We start from the raw sequence: 17,714 nt of genomic DNA, 5'->3' as shown, positions 1-17,714 counted from the left end.
GTGAGAGTACGACCTGAGACTCTTATGGTATCGTTGCGTTGACTGGATGTATTCAACCGAACACTGGATGATGGCTTGACCGAGTGCGACGTGGTGATGACTGCTTGACCACTTGCTCGATGAATGTTGAACTGGAACTCCCGAGAATTGTACTGGACTCGGAATTGAGGAGACTTGGGATGAGAGTTAGAATCCGACTCGAACGAGACTTGACTACGACTAAGACTGCCGAGCTGCCCTTAAGGTGTCTCGGAGGAAAGCTTGGTGTGGGTGTATCCTTTGACCGAAGAACGCGGATTCGTTATTCACACTTTTCGTCCAGGAAGTGAGGGTAACGATCCGCGATGCCGATTGGTGATGACCCACTCTAATGACCAGAATATGCAGAAGATTCCCACCAACGTAGAGCGGCGGTGGCCTCTGCTCCAGATGGGAAAAACAGCCTTTTATGATGGACTTGTTTTGGGTTTTTCCCATCTGATAACTGTTCGCTTTCTCCGTGATTCTTAAGAGCGCTTAATAAACTCAAAGACCTTTCCAAGACCCAGCCATAAACTGCAAATACTTCTCGAATTAGAGAATTCTCCAGACACGCAATTAGACTGGCAACATGTGTGGAGACAATGCAGCTAAAGGCTAATGTCTTTATGGTGGGTCATTGGGTCTATTGAGAATCGGGATGGCTGTAGGTTGACCGTTGGCTGCCAGGTAGCGAGGGATGGCGTGCAAATGTCCTACGCGACGTAACACGTATAACAATAGATAAATAATTAAATGGTCGGAGGAAGTAGCTTGTGCAAGCTAAAAATGGCCATTTGGAGAATTTTTGTACTGTAACGTAGCATGCGACTAAAGGGTATTAAAAGATTACTCGTCGTTTTAATGTAACTGCTATATGAAGTTATTCTTATTATGGACAGAATTTATGATACTATTATGTAAGTACATTTCATTGTGATTGCAATGAAAAATTACTAAAGTAGAGTTTAATATAATATTTGTATGGCAGATTAAACTGGTGACTAATTAAACGTTTCTTGTTTAATACTAGACGCGTATTTTATAAAGTTCTTAAAATGTCACGGATATCGTAAATAGAAGATAGAAAGGTATAATCTTAAAAATGTAGTTATCACGAAACTCACGTTGAACGAAGGAATCATAATGATGGTCATACATATTTTTCCTCAAAGTAAACATCTCACTTTGAAACTCTCAAATCAATAGATTTTATTCTGTCTACTGATAAATTGAAACTATAAAAGTTCCCATTTCTCGTATCTCCGGAAATTCTCCACGGAATATTTTTGATATATATCGAAGAACTCGATAATGGAGAAAATCAGATACCGATCGAACGTCAGCTTTTACACGTACAGATAGCCACTAAATGTTATGATCGATACAAACAAAATTCCTGTTCATTACAATGTATGTATAATACCGCACGATCTTGTCGAGCATTGCACGTTAAATTATTCATTGGAAATCACTCACGCACTTGTATATCTATATACATTTTACAATCCTGTCCAGAATATTAATAGTATTTTGTACACTATATAATACTGATTTATATAATACTGATCAAATTTATAGTCTCTTCAATCTCATCTTCTTCGTTCGAAATTTACTTTAGCATTTGTTCGAAATATTTTAAATAATTTAATATACTTATTTAAGATTTTTCATAAAATTCTCATCTTTCAATTTCTTATTTCAACATACATTTTTAAATGGAATCATATATTTGTATTATTTCTAATTCATTTCAATTATTACAATGTATATGCAATATATTACAATATGAAATATATATTCACTACGTGAGGCATTGTAGCATACTGTATCAGAATGTGTGTATTTTTAACTATTTTTGCACAACATATTGTCGAAAGGGAAGCGATATATATGTATATTATAAACTACTGAGTCATAGTTTCGTTTACCAGGAAGGAACTATTGAAAACTTAGTAGAATATAATCTTTGTTAGGCAATTTCCACTGAAGAATTGTTCGGTCAGCGTGCGCCAGTGAGAGAGACGCGTATACTCATACATATGTAGATATCCATATAAGTAGAGCCTCAAGGAGAGATTGTTTAGTTTTAGTTTCTCGGTAATACCGTCCAGTCTCGAGTGTCTACTTGTACTAAAAAATGTACGTTATTGTGAACTGTTTCATAAGAAATTGCGGTTTCGTGATTTTACGTTAAAAGCTATTACCTGTTAATCAGCATCGATTATCAAATTTTGTGAAAGTCTTTAAAATACCAAAAGGTATTTCGAATGAAAAATATTTCTTACTTTAATATGTAAATAATCAAAGAACGAAAAGCTAGTGTAATGTAAATCGATTTCTGAATTTGCTTTAATTGTTCAATTATGTTATGAATCGTTCGATGTGCAGTTATATAAGCCAAGTTTATAGTAGATAATATTAATTGGTCAAGTAATATTATAGGAATCATTATACTTTAGATATTTTAGACATTCTTTCGTATTATGTGTATTCTATGCAATTTTGCACTTTTAAATCTCTCATAAATGGATAATAATCCGCAGTCGGTGGATGTGCTTTCAAGACACAAAGCGAAGAAGACAGCGTGTTAGTCGACATTGAATGTGTCGATAAGATGCAAGCAATCTCTCTTGATTTTTTATATCATGGGTATAAGTCGCAAAACACCCAACTACGATTCATGTTTTCTCTTTAGGATACATGTTAGTATATCTGCAATTCTTCTTCTTTAGGTGTGTCTTTACTATATATGTAGCTAGGTTTTAGCAACAGATTTTAAGCAAAAATACATCTTAAGATTATGAGGCTCTGAAAAGTGATTCATAAGGAAAGAAAAATGAATTTATTTTCGAAAAATATTCAATAGGAAGTTTTATAGGAAGGAAAAGAGACTACATCCAGTAAAATGAAATTCACGAAAAAGAGGGAATTCTGTTCTTGTAATATATTATTTCAAAACACATATTCGTGATTAAGTTATAATTGCGCAATGAATCGATTCAACTTTTTATACGATAACGTTTACGAATATTTTTATTATTAGGCAAGAAAGGGTAGACAGAGAATGCAGAAGCACCCTTTTGAAATACGTTTTAACAGCGGAATTTCCTTTTAAAAACTCGAATAACTTGGAAAAACTTTATATTTCACTAACTTTAGATAAACTTACTGGTGCATTAATAATTTTCCTCCCTAAAAATGTTACGGTCTACGAATTCTACTGAAAGTCTCGTGGCATGGAAGCGGTGATACTCTTTAAAAGTTACTTCAAATATTCAGCGTCGTAATATACAACGAATGTATCTGTTGTGGTTGCAACGTGGTATTGTGACATCTATTTTACTTTTAATCATTCAACGACAGTTCTATTTCGTTTCAACTCTGTCCCATTTCGTTTTCCACATTTATTTGATTTATTCTCCTCGTTTATTCGATTTATCATTTTCGTCATTCTATCAATCGTGCTCACGTGATTTGTTCGATATAAATTTTCGATTGAACAGTACGTAGAGAGGATACGTAAACATAAATTCAACGACGACATAGAATACAGTTTTGCTGTCCTATACGAACGTATTGGCCTACGATAAGTGGAATTTCGAGTACAACCAATGCTTACGGTAATCGGGAAATAAAGCCAGGATTAATGTTATCTTCAAGTTTGATCATTTGTCCAAACAACGCGATAATACGTACAACACTTACAACATCGCACCTCGTTATCGCGATACACATAAAATTATTTGATTTGTGCTTCATGTTGGTCAATATCTCAATTAATAAATGATAACGGATAAGTAGAACAGAGTAAGCCTTGTAGTTACTTGTTAAGATATTGGGTTATGTAAATTTTTTAGAAAAGTTTAATCAGTTAGACAAAAATATTGTATTCAAATTTATTGTCGTAGATCAATTTCTTGATTGTTCGATTAATTATTTCCATCATGGAGTGAAAGTACCTGATTCGATAATAAATTTCCACTCGTTAGATTTATTTAATGAACAACGAATATATCATTTTGTTTTTACTATCCTCTGCCAATGAATTAAATATCTTATTTGCCGCATCACTTCGACATTTTTATCATTTTAATAACAAAATTTCGATAATATACGCGTGTTTTTACGTTCTTTAAATTATTTAACGGTTATTCATAAAAAACAATTTTCCAAACATAATATCGAGACAATTTACATACAAATTTACAATTTACAATATTACATTGTAGTAATACAATAAAATTCCAATAATTTGAAATATCGTAAACCTTAGCGAAACTATAATAATTCCTGCTGCGTTGTGAAAGTAATCCGCGATCTAATATGTATATCAACAAACGATTGTTTTACTAGAAACTTATAATATTCAACTTTCCTCTGCGTCGTTTTCCTAGCAAATCGACCACATAAGAAGATCTTACCGCTTCTTCGCAATTTAACGTTGTATCGGTAAGAAGTACTTTTAATTAACGCTCGATGCTTAATTATTCGTACTCTGCTATCACCGAGCCTCTTTAAAATTTTTCCACGATCAATTTCTCGTCACAATCGAGTTGCGAAAGGAAAGGGTATCGTAAAATTCTATCTGAAAGTTTCGCGAGTTCAAAGAATCGTTTATACGTACATAGCCAATCGGCAGCACTTTATCTATCGAACATTTCTCCGTGTTGACCCGAAACACGACGAAAACGTTTTTACCGCATTATCCGCAAGAAAGAGGTGAATTAGCTGAGACAATTAACAAAATGGGAAAGCTCTGGCTGCCGCGGCAACATTTCTTAATCATATTTCAATTAAGAAGGTCGGAGATGTACGTCAGTGCAGAAAATTCCATCGCGTTTCCTTTAGCGGCATCGAGACGCCGCCGGTAACATCGGACGAAAATCTCCCGTTGTGGAGGAACAGATTTTAACAAAACGTCAGTTACTCTGATAAATGTAACAGATTTATCGAATTACGGTGAGATTTATTTTATCAATAAAATTCAACTGTTTCGCGATATGCTAAGAAAGAAATTTGAAAAAGGGCCATCTATTATATTAGGTTGTGTAATAAGTTCGCTCGCCATCCGATATTATTGGGTTGGCAACTAAGTGATTGCGGACTTTGCCATTAGATGGTATTGACAAAATCCGCAATCTCTTAGTTGCCGACCCAATGCATTGTAGGGAGTATCTTACGAGTATAAGACTTCGTCTCATAGCTATAAAACGATCCAAACCTTTGAATTCGTATATTTTATGGTTATCGTGATTACCATGTTTGATACAGTATTGAAAAACTATTTATGTAATAAAGTTTCTTCCACGAAAGAAAATTTGAGAACGCTCCTATAGTTCTGTATACTATGCGAATTTTTCTATCACTCAGTTCCCCATACCATTGTTAAATATATAGAATATCCGAAGTATCTATAATATCTGTTGTAGTGAACCTTACGTTCACTAGGTGGGATACATCTCTACTTACGTTGTATTTCTCTAGTTGTATTCGCGAAAATGTAAATGCACATAAACATTCGCGAACTATTAATAATTTGTGAATAACGAGAAGGAGAAGGGTAGGATCAAGCAATTGAAAGAATTGAATATATACTGATCACTAACTCCAATACAAAAATTAAGATACTTTTGGAAAAATGGTGCCAACCAGTTTAATTTCCAAACATCTTGTTTATAAAGTCATTCCTGTGATATGTTTCTTTTCATTTTATCACACCCTGACAGAAAAATATAAAATGTCATAAAAGTTTGTCGAGCACTCGAAGTTCTAAAGATAATCGACGACATTCATCTATTTAACTAGAGAAAAAATGACCCGCAATCGACTTTGATTGCGTATGTCTGGATCACGTGCAGGCCGCATTCACGTGCAACGTTCGAATGACTGTCGTTCGCATGACGGAATTACGGCGGACCCGATTTCTTCCAGTGATAGGCGACTGTCACTCGTATAATGTTCCCTATCCTCTGCCGAAGAGAATACCCTGTGATCCACTTTCTTTGCAAACTGCCGTAAAGCTGCGTCTCCTGTGCACGGCACGGCGAACGTACAACGTATTTCGTATCGGGATATCGAGAAACAAAATGGAGAACGGCGAAGGGGAGGCGGTAGGTGGTATCTTCGCGACAACAAAGTTTTCGTACCTCCACGCGTATTTTTCTATCCAGCTTATATAACCTTATAGCCGAATGTTTCGCGGAGATTACCTGTCAGGATACGTATTACCCGCTGGAATGATTTTTCTCGAGGTATTTCGAACGGAGAAACGACGCGTTTCGGCGAATGCCTCTTAAACGCGTCCGTTTGTCTTGTTTCTATCTGCCATGTCTCTCACTTACGTAACACCTTCACGTCCGGTGGCTATCAACGTATGTATAATCAAACGTAGGCCAAATGTTAGTGTCCTGTGACACCACGTTAGTGTCACACGCAAATTGGTCTTTTACGTAAAGTTTATAAACTTGAAATTTTTTATCAAAAGAACGTCAGTTACTGGTTAAAGTTATTGGTAAATTTATGCTGATAACAAGATGTTAAATATTAGTATGAGTAGTATACTTCACATGCATAAAAATTCATAGTCTTTTTCAATATTCGTAGTTTAATATAAGTTGTCTAGATATATATATATATATATGTATAGAAAATATATATGTATATGTCTGAAGGCGTTTTACAGTATTAAAAATGTTATTATTAAAAAGATATTATAAAATGTTTCAAAGACTGATAAAATAAAGTAAATTGATAAGAAATTATTTGAAAAATAATGTGAAGATTATTTAGATATTGAGATTATGTGAAGATATTGATAAGATCCTTAAACGTTCAATTAACTAAAAAGATGAATAGGTACGCGATATACAAACATTTCAAGAACTACATATTATCGATAAGATTCGATAACATATGAAAGCAACATGTTAAGTATATAAACAAGCTGTAAGAATTTTGGATGCATTTATAGTTTTCAAGCAGACATGTCAGCCACGCTCTCGCTGGGATCCAGCATTCTTCTTCTACTTGCAATGTGAGTACTTAATTTTCTATTCTTCTTTAAGAAAATCTTTCCAATATTAATGTTAAGTTCATGTTAAGCAGAAACAAAGTTTCTAAATGAAAATATATCAAATTTTTTTCAGTTCCAATTTTTATTTTTTAATCTTTCTTACGAATGACATTAATCAATGTTTCGATAATCAATCGTTCTATCGATCGATATTTTCATAATCTGTACTTTTAAACAAGCAATTTTATTTACCTTTTTCTCTGCTTTACACTTAGCTGCGTTTCAAAGAATTGACATTCAACACTTTTACGTTACTGAAAATTCAGTAAATAAATAAATTTTCCATTTACAATCGTGACGATCGACTCTTCGACGATCGATCCAATACAGTTCTTCAAACGGAGATTTCTCGTTGAATCGTCGATCATTTTTTAAAAGTTCCTTCTTTTTTAGCTCTGCATGTGCTGAAGATGCAGAAGATAAGGACGAATATTTGAAATTCCCGCCCAACTTCCTCTTTGGAGCTGCGACAGCTGCATATCAAATAGAAGGTGCCTGGAATGTGAGCGGTAGGTTGATCAAATTTTAATTCTGACTTCCAAATCTGTGAATTCTTCAAATAATTTTCCTTTCACGTTGAAAACATAGGTAGAGGAGAAAGTACTTGGGATCGATTCGTTCATGATGGTACAGGCCGCGTTTACAACAACGACACGGGAGATGTTGCTGCAAACTCTTATTATCAATACAAAGAGGATGTTGCTATTCTGAAGAAGCTTGGGGTAAATATATCGTAATACTCTGCTAATAGCAGTGGTATTTTTATTTTTGCTCTTCATTTTTGTACAAATGCGTTGTTTACTATAGTCTCTAAGATGCTTATTCTACTTGCAGCCCTGTAGCTTTGGGTTGAACTGTTTCCTTTGATCCCTTGTATCTCTATTTGCATGTTCTATTAATTAATAATATGTAATTTTTTATAAAACTTTTGGTGATGTAATTGGTTGAATTTATTTCTTAACTTAAATGTGCAAAATTGTTTTGATATATATCATAACATGTCATGAATAATGGATTCATTCATATTATACAGTAGAATCAATATAATGAGTGCTGTATACGTATACGTAATGTATCTTGATCAGATTGAAACCCTAAGTAGATAAGGAGTAATTTTATAACAATGTACAACAAAATGGTAACTCTTGATAGCAATTAATTATACCGGATACGTGTTGTAATTGTTGAATATTATAGGAAAGGAATGAAACATCCTCCTTTGAAATTATACTCGAATTTGTTGTACGTAAATCACTCAACTTACACGGAATTACATATGTCAAAACGTCACTTCTAAGTAACGGAGTTGCTCAGAACGTGCCAGTTGTTGCTCGATTTAAAAAGCTTCATGTTCGAGTGACACGTTTCAGTTTCCAGTATAATTTAACGCAACTCTATACGACTCGAACTTTTCTACATTTAGCACAATAGAAGTACCGTAATAAATTGAATAATCTAAATCAATGACATTGTTTGTATCGAACTTCTATTGTAGCCTCTCATATAGTGTCCAATTTATTTCAATACTGCTTTGATTCGCGTCAAAATTCAGATGAGAAGAAATCTTATAAATCTTCACGTAACTACGTATCCCTTTTACACAAATCAATCTCCTAACTTAGACTTTACTATTTTAACAGCCCAATTAGGTCCATGGAAATCCAGAATCCATGACTATTCGTGACTGCTAGACTCATGAAATTCGGGATCAAAGTACCAGTCACCACTGCTATTTGGTCATCAAAACTGCCGATAGATAGTAACAAAACCAGCTAATTTTCTTCTTACATTTCAACAGTTCAATTCGTATCGTTTCTCCGTGAGCTGGACACGAATCCTGCCGACGGGTTTCGCGAACAACATCAGCAAGGATGGCGTCCAGTACTATCATGATGTGATCAACGAGCTCATAGCAAACAACATCGAACCAGTATTGACCATTTACCATTGGGACCATCCGCAAGTTCTTGAAGACATGGGAGGCTGGTTGAACAGTGAAATGGTCGACTGGTTCGGCGATTACGCGAGAGTCGTATTCCGCGAATATGGATCGAAAGTGAAGAAAATCATCCCGATAAACGAGCCCATCGCTATTTGTAAAAATGGCTACAGTCTTGGTATACACGCTCCTGGTAAAACTCTACATGGATTCGGCGAGTACTTGTGCATACATAACGTGTTGAAATCGCATGCCAGAGCCTATAGGATCTACGAGAGTGAATTTAAGGAGAAATATAATGGCGAAGTTGGTGTTCTGATCAATTTAAGCGCCTATATGCCGAAAAATGCTGACTCCGTCGATGCTGCGGAAACGTCTTTTCAATTCAACGTTGGTTGGACCATGCACCCGATATACTCCAAGGAGGGCGATTATCCACTTGTGATGAAAGAAATGGTGGGCAACAAGAGCGCAGAGCAAGGTTACATGAAATCTCGTCTACCCACGTTCGACGCAGAGTGGATCAAATATATAAAGTATTGAATTGTTTTATTCTTTTTGAAGCGAAATTGAAGTGTACGGTGAAACAAACATCTATTATCAGTAATTATATCTAATATTATTTTTATTTCTACAGTGGAAGCTCAGACTTTATGGCTATAAATCATTACACCTCCAGGCTAGTTACAGCTGGTACTATGGGACGTGTACCATCCCATGAAAATGACCAAGGAGTGGTAGAGACTATCGATAGTTTGTGGAAATCGTCAGCTACTGACTGGTTGAAGGTATTCTTTTTACATTTGAGTCTTGAGTTTGGAACTTGAGTAGTTAAAAGAAAACGATCTTGATTTCTTTTGATAGAGAAAATAATAAAGAAGAAAAATAAATAAATAAAAAGAGTTTGAATGAATTATTAAAGAAAGGATTCTTAAGATTCGAACTTTATAATTGCTATTTTTCTATCGTATTGTACATTATACGAGTTATAAAAGCAATAAAGATTGGTCGAGAGTTACGAGAGAAAATTTAATTAGATACGATTTAAACTTTTTAAATTCTGCTAGAAAATTTTACTTGAAATTTTTCTTCGTCTTACATCCTTCGTTCTATAGGAAAATGGAATATTCTAGAACTAATATTTTAACAGTATGTTTCAATAACACTTTTTCTTTATACGAGATAATAGTTATATTCTTAGCAGAAAAATTACCAACAATTATATTAATATAAATATGCGTAATACACATAAATTATTATGATTATAATGGTACGATAGAAATAGATAAATATATATAATTATATTTCTGTCGTAATAGGAGACGACATGTAATTTAGTAATTGCAAATATTTCTTTGTGCAAATTAAGATGAATTTAATAAACAAACATACGTGCTTATTCATATGTTACTTATATGTCACGAAAATAATTAATGCATAAAACGCGTGTTACAGTAATCTTTCGTTACGTGTTTCAGGTTGTACCTGAAGGTTTCCGATATGTTCTCCGTCAGTTGGCGACAAATTACGGCAACCCACCGATGTATATCACTGAAAACGGTGTTTCCGATCACGGAATACTCAACGACGACGACAGAATCTACTACTATCGCGAATATTTAAGACAGATGCTTCTCGCCATTCACGTCGATGGTGTGAACGTAAAAGGATATATGTTATGGTCGCTTCTGGATAATTTCGAATGGGACAGGGGATACAGGTAAGCGATCACGAAATTAACATGAGAGTGATTAACATACAGTGATTTTTTTATATCATAAAATAGTCTAGAACCGTAGATATAAAATTAACATCGTGAATTTATTCATTTTTTAAAATTAATTAATTATCAAAACACGCGAAACGCAGTAAATACAGATTTAAATAAAAGACACAGATCTGCATATTAATATTTACAAATACAGAAGCCTAGTATCCTGAGCGATATATGTTGCACTTTATATCTGCTTGATATAAAGCAAAATATCTGTTTTGAGAACTTACAGGATATTCATGCCGATGGAAACGACTAATAGTACGTATTATAATTTCTAGCGAACATTTTGGTATCGTCTCTGTCGACTTCAAAGATCCAAAGAGACCACGAATGTTGAAAAAGTCTGCTTCCTGGTGGCAAAATGTTATAGCCGCTGGAAAAATTGATAGGAGCTGTTAAAATCGCTGATCACCTTAAGTCATATACAATTTATATTCGTAAGTATTGCGTACAAGATTCCGATCATCTTAATAAATTAATTTGTACAGAAGAATTTATGGCTTTTTATATGATGTTTCTGCAGATTTATTCTCAGAAAAGTTTTCTTTTTGGTCAATATTTTTCATTCGTTTTACGTTAAAATCTTACGAAACAACTTTATATCTTTAACTTCATTCGTGTTTATTTTCTTCGGCTGGAGGTTTTAATAATTTAAAAGCCAGCGTGGATAAAAATTCATCACAGCAAGTAAGTTTTATATTTAAGAAATGTATAACATTAAAGAAGTATGGGTAAAAAGATGGGTAGAAGAGTAGAAAAAATAACAACGTGATATGTGTATAGAAAAATAATACTAAAACATGTAAAATTTTACTTTGACCTATAAGCGTTAAGTTCATTAATATTAAATTAATTTGTTATCTTATGCTTGTGGTTTTGTTTCGACATTGTCTTATTTGTATGAAAACACGTATACGATTTTTTCCTTTTTTATGCCATCGAATAACATTCTCAGCTTCACGAGGAAGAACTTCATTTAACGGACGTCTATCCATGTTGCGTTTATATCCTATTCATATTGAAAGATCGAATCGGCCAAGGGCGAGATAAAGCGCCGGCTACGAAGGCCTAGAAATAAGAGATAAAAATTCGACTTGTAAATGCTCGAGTGTCTGTCTTGTTTGCACACATTTCTATACAACCAGTAGCTAACGAAAACGAAGAGAAAAGCAAAATAACGGATCGTGCTCTGCTTAACGCAGTTGTTTTCCAGTAATTATCTTATAGCATCGTGCATGTAACTTTCAAGATTTCGTTGAACATCGTACAAAACAATCGAATGGAGGTGTATGTTGTATATAAATGAGGTGAAAAAATACATACCTATTTACATTCACGGTCAAATAAATGTAATTTTGACGTTAGTTTGTTAAAACGGAATTGGTTATTAGATTTTAAATTTGCTTATCGTGCTCTTCGCTCGTAGTTTTTATTTAGCTTATGTGAAGTCTCCAACGTTGTAACTATAATCATCATTAGTATACATATTAGATTATATTAGTAAATGGATTAAATTGTTATTAGTGATAAAGGAATTAATAACATTGCTATAAATATTTCTTCAATATGATCCGACTTTAGTCTTAACAATGTTTAGTACTCCTGAAGATATGTTCTTGTTTCTACCTTACATTTCGTATCGTGCCATTCGCGTTTACTTTTGGCAGTTCATTCCCTTTTTATAAATAACACGATATACCTGTAGTTTGGTACAATCGCGATATCCATTTTCAACGCGAGGTTTCTCTTTCTGGTTTTCAAGGGGCCATACAAACAGGAAAGAGCGTAATGGTGTACGCGCGATGTCAAAAAATCGAGCGGAATAAACTCAGCTGAGCCTGAAGCCGGCTGGATATTCTCAAGGAAATCTTTGTTCCCCAGAGTAAATATCACGTTTACGTGTAATATATGCAGAGAGGCCGAAAATCTGTGCTCTGGAATCCCATGAGAGGGATTAGCTATCGTTTATCCGGGAAGGAGTAAATTCAGAGAATTCAAGCCCGCGCGAAGTATCGCTATATCCGGTTAATTTTATTAAGGTAGAATTAGACGATGAAAAAACAAGGATAAATGTTTCTGAAAATAGGCTAACGAAATTGCAGACCGACAAAAGTAAAGAGGAATTACGCGAAAGAAAGAGAAATACGCCAGAACGAATGGTAGACAGGAAAATGAAAAGAGATTATCGCGTTAAATATTCCACGCGTCTATGTTAATCCTTTCCGTAACATTGGCGGCATCAGTTTTTCCTAGTCTTTAGCGATGTGAGCGGTTTTCATTTTTCATACAAGCATGAGTCTCTCGTTTACAGTTCTTGGCGGCATAAAATTCTGGTTATTTCGTGAAATAACTTTTATGTAAAATTCCCTCAGTCGACCCTATCTACACCAGACTATACACATATATAATAATAATGTCAATATGGAAATGACTAGGTTATTATCTTCCTTCTTTTTCTTACTTTCTTTTTTCAAGGGACCCATTAGCCCGAACTAATGGGATATGTGGGGCTAGCGAGATGTTAATTCCAACCCACTAAAAAGCTCCTCCTTATACCTTTCGTAAATGGTTATCATCCTCCCCCGATACTACTAACGCACTACAATTTATTATCCATCGTGCTACTATCTATCCTAATGTCAACATTTTGTTGTTGAATCAATTACGATGGCTGAAGGAAAAAGACACAAAGAAAAAGATGTACATAAGTGATCAGAAGATAAGAATTGTTATTGGTGGTAAAATACAGATTTCCTGGTGATGTGAAAATGTAAACTGCTTGATTTATTACCAACTATCAAGGCTACGGCTCAGCGGTTTGTTTATTTTTTTCTTAAAAGTTTAACTTTCAAATGAAAAATTTTGCTGTTACGTCATCACATAACTCTTTTCGCTATTATCTGATACATGTTGTTTAGATATAACAATGTGTATATATAAATGTATATACATATTTACACACGTAAATAATAACACGTAATTTCCTAATACCTATATATGGTATATATTGTCTTTTGTATATAATAAATTACCACAAAATAAATTATTGCCTATTAATAATTATGATAAGTCATGATTATATGATAAGAGTATGACGAAAGTATTTGTGCTTTACCATTCTACGTATCTTCTTCTTCTATCAAAACGCTTGTATTTTGTTATTCTTTGCAAAACTCACAAGAACCCAAATGTTTATTCTTCCAAAATTTGTCACTCACTACACTCTCATCCGACCTATTGAACACTATAGAAAACGCAACAATTCTATTGCCTAGAAAATTCACCAGAAATTATTTACCGTTTACAGGGTAACATATAAATGTTTTCTCTTAATCAGTAAATTACGAAATAAAAAGGTGCCAAGGCTACATGGTCGCGTATATTGCAAGAATGTTGTGTAATAATCGTAAGACGCACGTATACAAAACGGATTCAAATATCGTAATATGTAATAGCACGTAACAAACATTAAACGTATCAAACCCAAAGTAACACGAAAAATCATTTCAATTTACTTGTTACAAAGTTAGAAATTATTAAAGACCGAGGCTAATTTGAAAAATTAATATGGGCTATATTATTCCTGTTACAACTCCTCTTACATACAAATCCATAAATAATCTTAAAGTACTTACTTATGAAGGATATTTTTGATTAAATTTAGATGTAGAGTTCTCTCCGTGAACTCTTCCCTTTTATCATCCGCTCGAGTAATAGCTCGAGATTTTATGTTTCCACCGTAACAGTCGATAATTCGATTAAAGAAACTAGAAGAACGTAACTTTTGAAGGGTATACAATCGCTAAGATACGTACGACAGTCGAAGAATATGAGAAAGATTTTCAAGATGTTTCGCAGTGTGTAATTGTAAAAGTTCGTGGCAACGACATACAAAACAATAACGTCGAGAAAATCGTATGAAACAATAGCGAAGCAGTTTCCACTATTCTTGTTCCTTTTTCTTCTTTCCTGTTTATCACTACTCAAGTTGATTCCGATACTTTTCTAACAAACAGTCGCGCGCCATTATCGTTCGGCGACATCGCGATCCTTAAAGGCGTTTGCCTTTGCCTTCGAGAACAATTCGGAAGTCGTTCGAGATGCACGGACGGCGCGTTATCAAACACGGAAACAAAGAAGTTTGTTGTAGCGTAGATTGTGCGAGCAGAAAGCGTTCGAAAAGAACGGAAGATGCCATCTTTCATCGAATTCTGATAATTTTTCTCCGATGACTGCGATGAAGAAGTTCGATTAATTAGTTCTAGTTGTTACTACGAGACTACGGTAGTCTTTGCTGTATTGTATCTACTTATTGCTTCTGTTAATTATTATTCTGTGATTTGTTTAATTATAAATTTATATTGTCGAGGTTTAAGATTACAGAATTTCTTTTGGTACTTTCTAAGTGTTCTCTCGTACGATTGTCATTGTATAACTCTAAGTGAGTTGACGTAAGACATGTGAAGTACACAATGTGACGCTTTCACTTACTATTTCTTATATAGCAACTAAATGCTAGTAGAAAACAGAAACGCAGAAGTTGCAAAAGTAGGTTAATTACCTGCAAAATTACTTCGCTTAATTCGATCACGTATATCGTATGATAACGTATATCGTAAAAGGATTTTCCTACTTACGTGTTATGCTATTAATGGCGAAATTATGATGGAACTGTTTGTTCGTTGACAAATGCATTTTTAGACCAGAAGGGAACGTTTACTCTGCGATTGTTTTGCTGAAAACGGAACATTATTATCTGTTTGTATGCTGCAAAGTATTAAAGTAGGGACATCATAGAACTTCTGAAATCCTCATTACCGAACGTTAATTTGATGCAAAACGTTTAATATTCCTTTGACCTGTATAAGTCTAAGATATTATTTCACCATATAATGTTATTGTATAACATGATTACGTAATATTTTATTGCACAAACCGAGTCGGAACATGTGGAAAACTCAGCAGCAGCTGATTTAGCACATTACAATAAAAAGAACAGTTCGTCTAAACATATACCCGATATGACCTTGTTTTCGAGTAACAGCTTGTTTCGTGTTGTAATAGTTGTTTTGAGAAGAGACTATCTTGAGAGAAATTGCTCGAAGTGACCACATCCAGCTTCGAGAGGATCGCGAATGCCTCGCAACACAAATTGTCGAACTTGTTCGAACAGCTTACACGGATTTATCGGAAACTTAGGGCTGTCACGTTGACGAAAAGTTTCAACATTATCAACTGACGTTCTATAAACAGGAGATTTTAAATACCGACATAAACTCCAACCTAATCCCTTAACTAATAATCGAATGGAGTCAGGTTTAAAGAGCGAGCTAGTCAAGGAATAAGGTCAGCACCATTTCTATCCATTTGTCAGGAAATCGTTGATCTAAGTAATGTTCAGCATCATAAAATACGTTGTAACTCGAAAACCACATCATATCGGATGTGTGTTTATATGAACTTTGCTTCTTATTTTAATGCGTTGAATCAGCCCCCGCGACGTTCGACTTACCCACTTTTACGTACAAATATCCTACACGTTTTATTATATACAAAGTTTTAGATTCCAAGTCAGAATTTCTCCTTATGCTCATCTCATGTTCAGAATTTATATCAGTCTTTGTCTGTTTCATTTATTTACAGCTTTACGCGTTTATATCTTTATACGTTTATAAGTCTAAGAAATTCTGACTTTCCCAGCACCAATAACCTTACGAAACCATAAAACACCCAGCATGTATTCGTACGCGCTTCATAAGGTTTCATTGCGTGTTACGATCGCTGGCAAAAACACGTGCAATTCCCGTGCAGGCCCTCACGAGTTGCCCCGTAACCTCCAGGGTTGGTAACGAGGGGGTGACCACTTGCAGAAGAGGTTTTACCAGTCGTATTGAACTGATCACGACCTTTGCAAGCTGATGATGTTTAAACCACCAATCTGTGTGTTTCTCCCACGCCAAAAATTCTCGTATTGGACTAAAAGATCCTCATCTCGAGTAATTTAGGGTTAGTGTTCATCTTCATCATACTTGACCCGTTGTCAACTCAGAAACATTCACACCAACCAAACTCAGTTTTGTAATACAGTCCACTCACTAGTAAATATCACAATTCTTATACTTCTTATACTTGCAAATGATCCTCGCCATCCTTTATCTTACGAGCTAATTACATGTAGTAGCCTCTTATTTTACTGGCAAATACTTGTCAGCTCGTCATTGTATCGGCAAATAATCTTTGCTTCTCCATCTCTCGCCTAGTGTCTTGGACAGCCTCTATACTCGTTCATTTGAGGCTTATCCATAAAATATGATTACATATATGTATAGAAGATGATTTACTGATTTGGGACGAGTCATATTTCTTTTCTGATTGAAGCAAATCAAATTGAATTAAATATAAGAACTTTTTCTATTTATTTATAATATTCGTCACTTTATTTGTAGTAAAAAATGTTTGATCGATAATATCGATAAGGGAAAAGCTTAAATGCGATAATGAGATGTTTCGCGGAAAATTTAAGGAAAGTCTTGAGCGGGAAATGTTAAATCGTTTATAACTAGCTTTCCAATCGAGCGTTCAACTTCACCAATAAATGAAGTTGAAACTCTTCGAGAGGAACAATCGAGGGACATTACTCTCAGGTACTGGCTCTGGAACAGTTCAAACCGGAAGTTGTGACGGGATAATAGAAGCTTAAGAAGAAACAAAATGAAACAGAATGGCTCATAGCGGAACATAACGGATCATTTCTCTTTCTGAGAATATTTTTATAGACATTAATTTTAATACGCAAAGATTAAATGTGAACGATTTTCTAATTAACGATTGGAATTTTCTTTCTCTATTTCTCACAACCCTACTTTATCAATGTGTTTTATGAATAGGATAAAAAAGATATCATG

The 17,714-nt window shown here is 34.5% G+C and overlaps 1 protein-coding gene across 6 annotated transcripts; it reads left to right on the top strand.

Annotated features, from left to right (window-relative positions):
• The first annotated feature begins 2,099 nt into the window (after positions 1 to 2,099).
• LOC122568321 (myrosinase 1) lies at positions 2,100 to 13,237 on the top strand. 6 transcript variants are annotated; one of them, XM_043727945.1, is made up of 9 exons: positions 2,110 to 2,279; positions 6,992 to 7,054; positions 7,487 to 7,602; positions 7,682 to 7,815; positions 8,892 to 9,568; positions 9,670 to 9,820; positions 10,511 to 10,752; positions 11,088 to 11,246; positions 12,572 to 13,237. In XM_043727945.1, exons 2-8 carry the CDS (start codon positions 7,005 to 7,007, stop codon positions 11,206 to 11,208), a joined length of 1,491 nt encoding a protein of 496 aa, XP_043583880.1. In that variant the 5' UTR covers positions 2,110 to 2,279; positions 6,992 to 7,004; the 3' UTR covers positions 11,209 to 11,246; positions 12,572 to 13,237. The 6 variants fall into 6 exon arrangements, with proteins under 6 accessions (XP_043583882.1, XP_043583880.1, XP_043583879.1 ...); XM_043727944.1 differs by lacking the exon at positions 12,572 to 13,237 and adding an exon at positions 11,765 to 12,379; XM_043727943.1 differs by lacking the exon at positions 12,572 to 13,237 and adding an exon at positions 11,333 to 11,674.
• The last annotated feature ends 4,477 nt before the right edge of the window (positions 13,238 to 17,714 follow it).

This window comes from Bombus pyrosoma, linkage group LG6 (genome assembly GCF_014825855.1).
Source record: "Bombus pyrosoma isolate SC7728 linkage group LG6, ASM1482585v1, whole genome shotgun sequence".
Lineage (NCBI taxonomy): Eukaryota > Metazoa > Arthropoda > Insecta > Hymenoptera > Apidae > Bombus > Bombus pyrosoma.
Note: the sequence above shows the minus strand (reverse complement) of the source record. Positions and strands in the feature narration are given on the sequence as shown.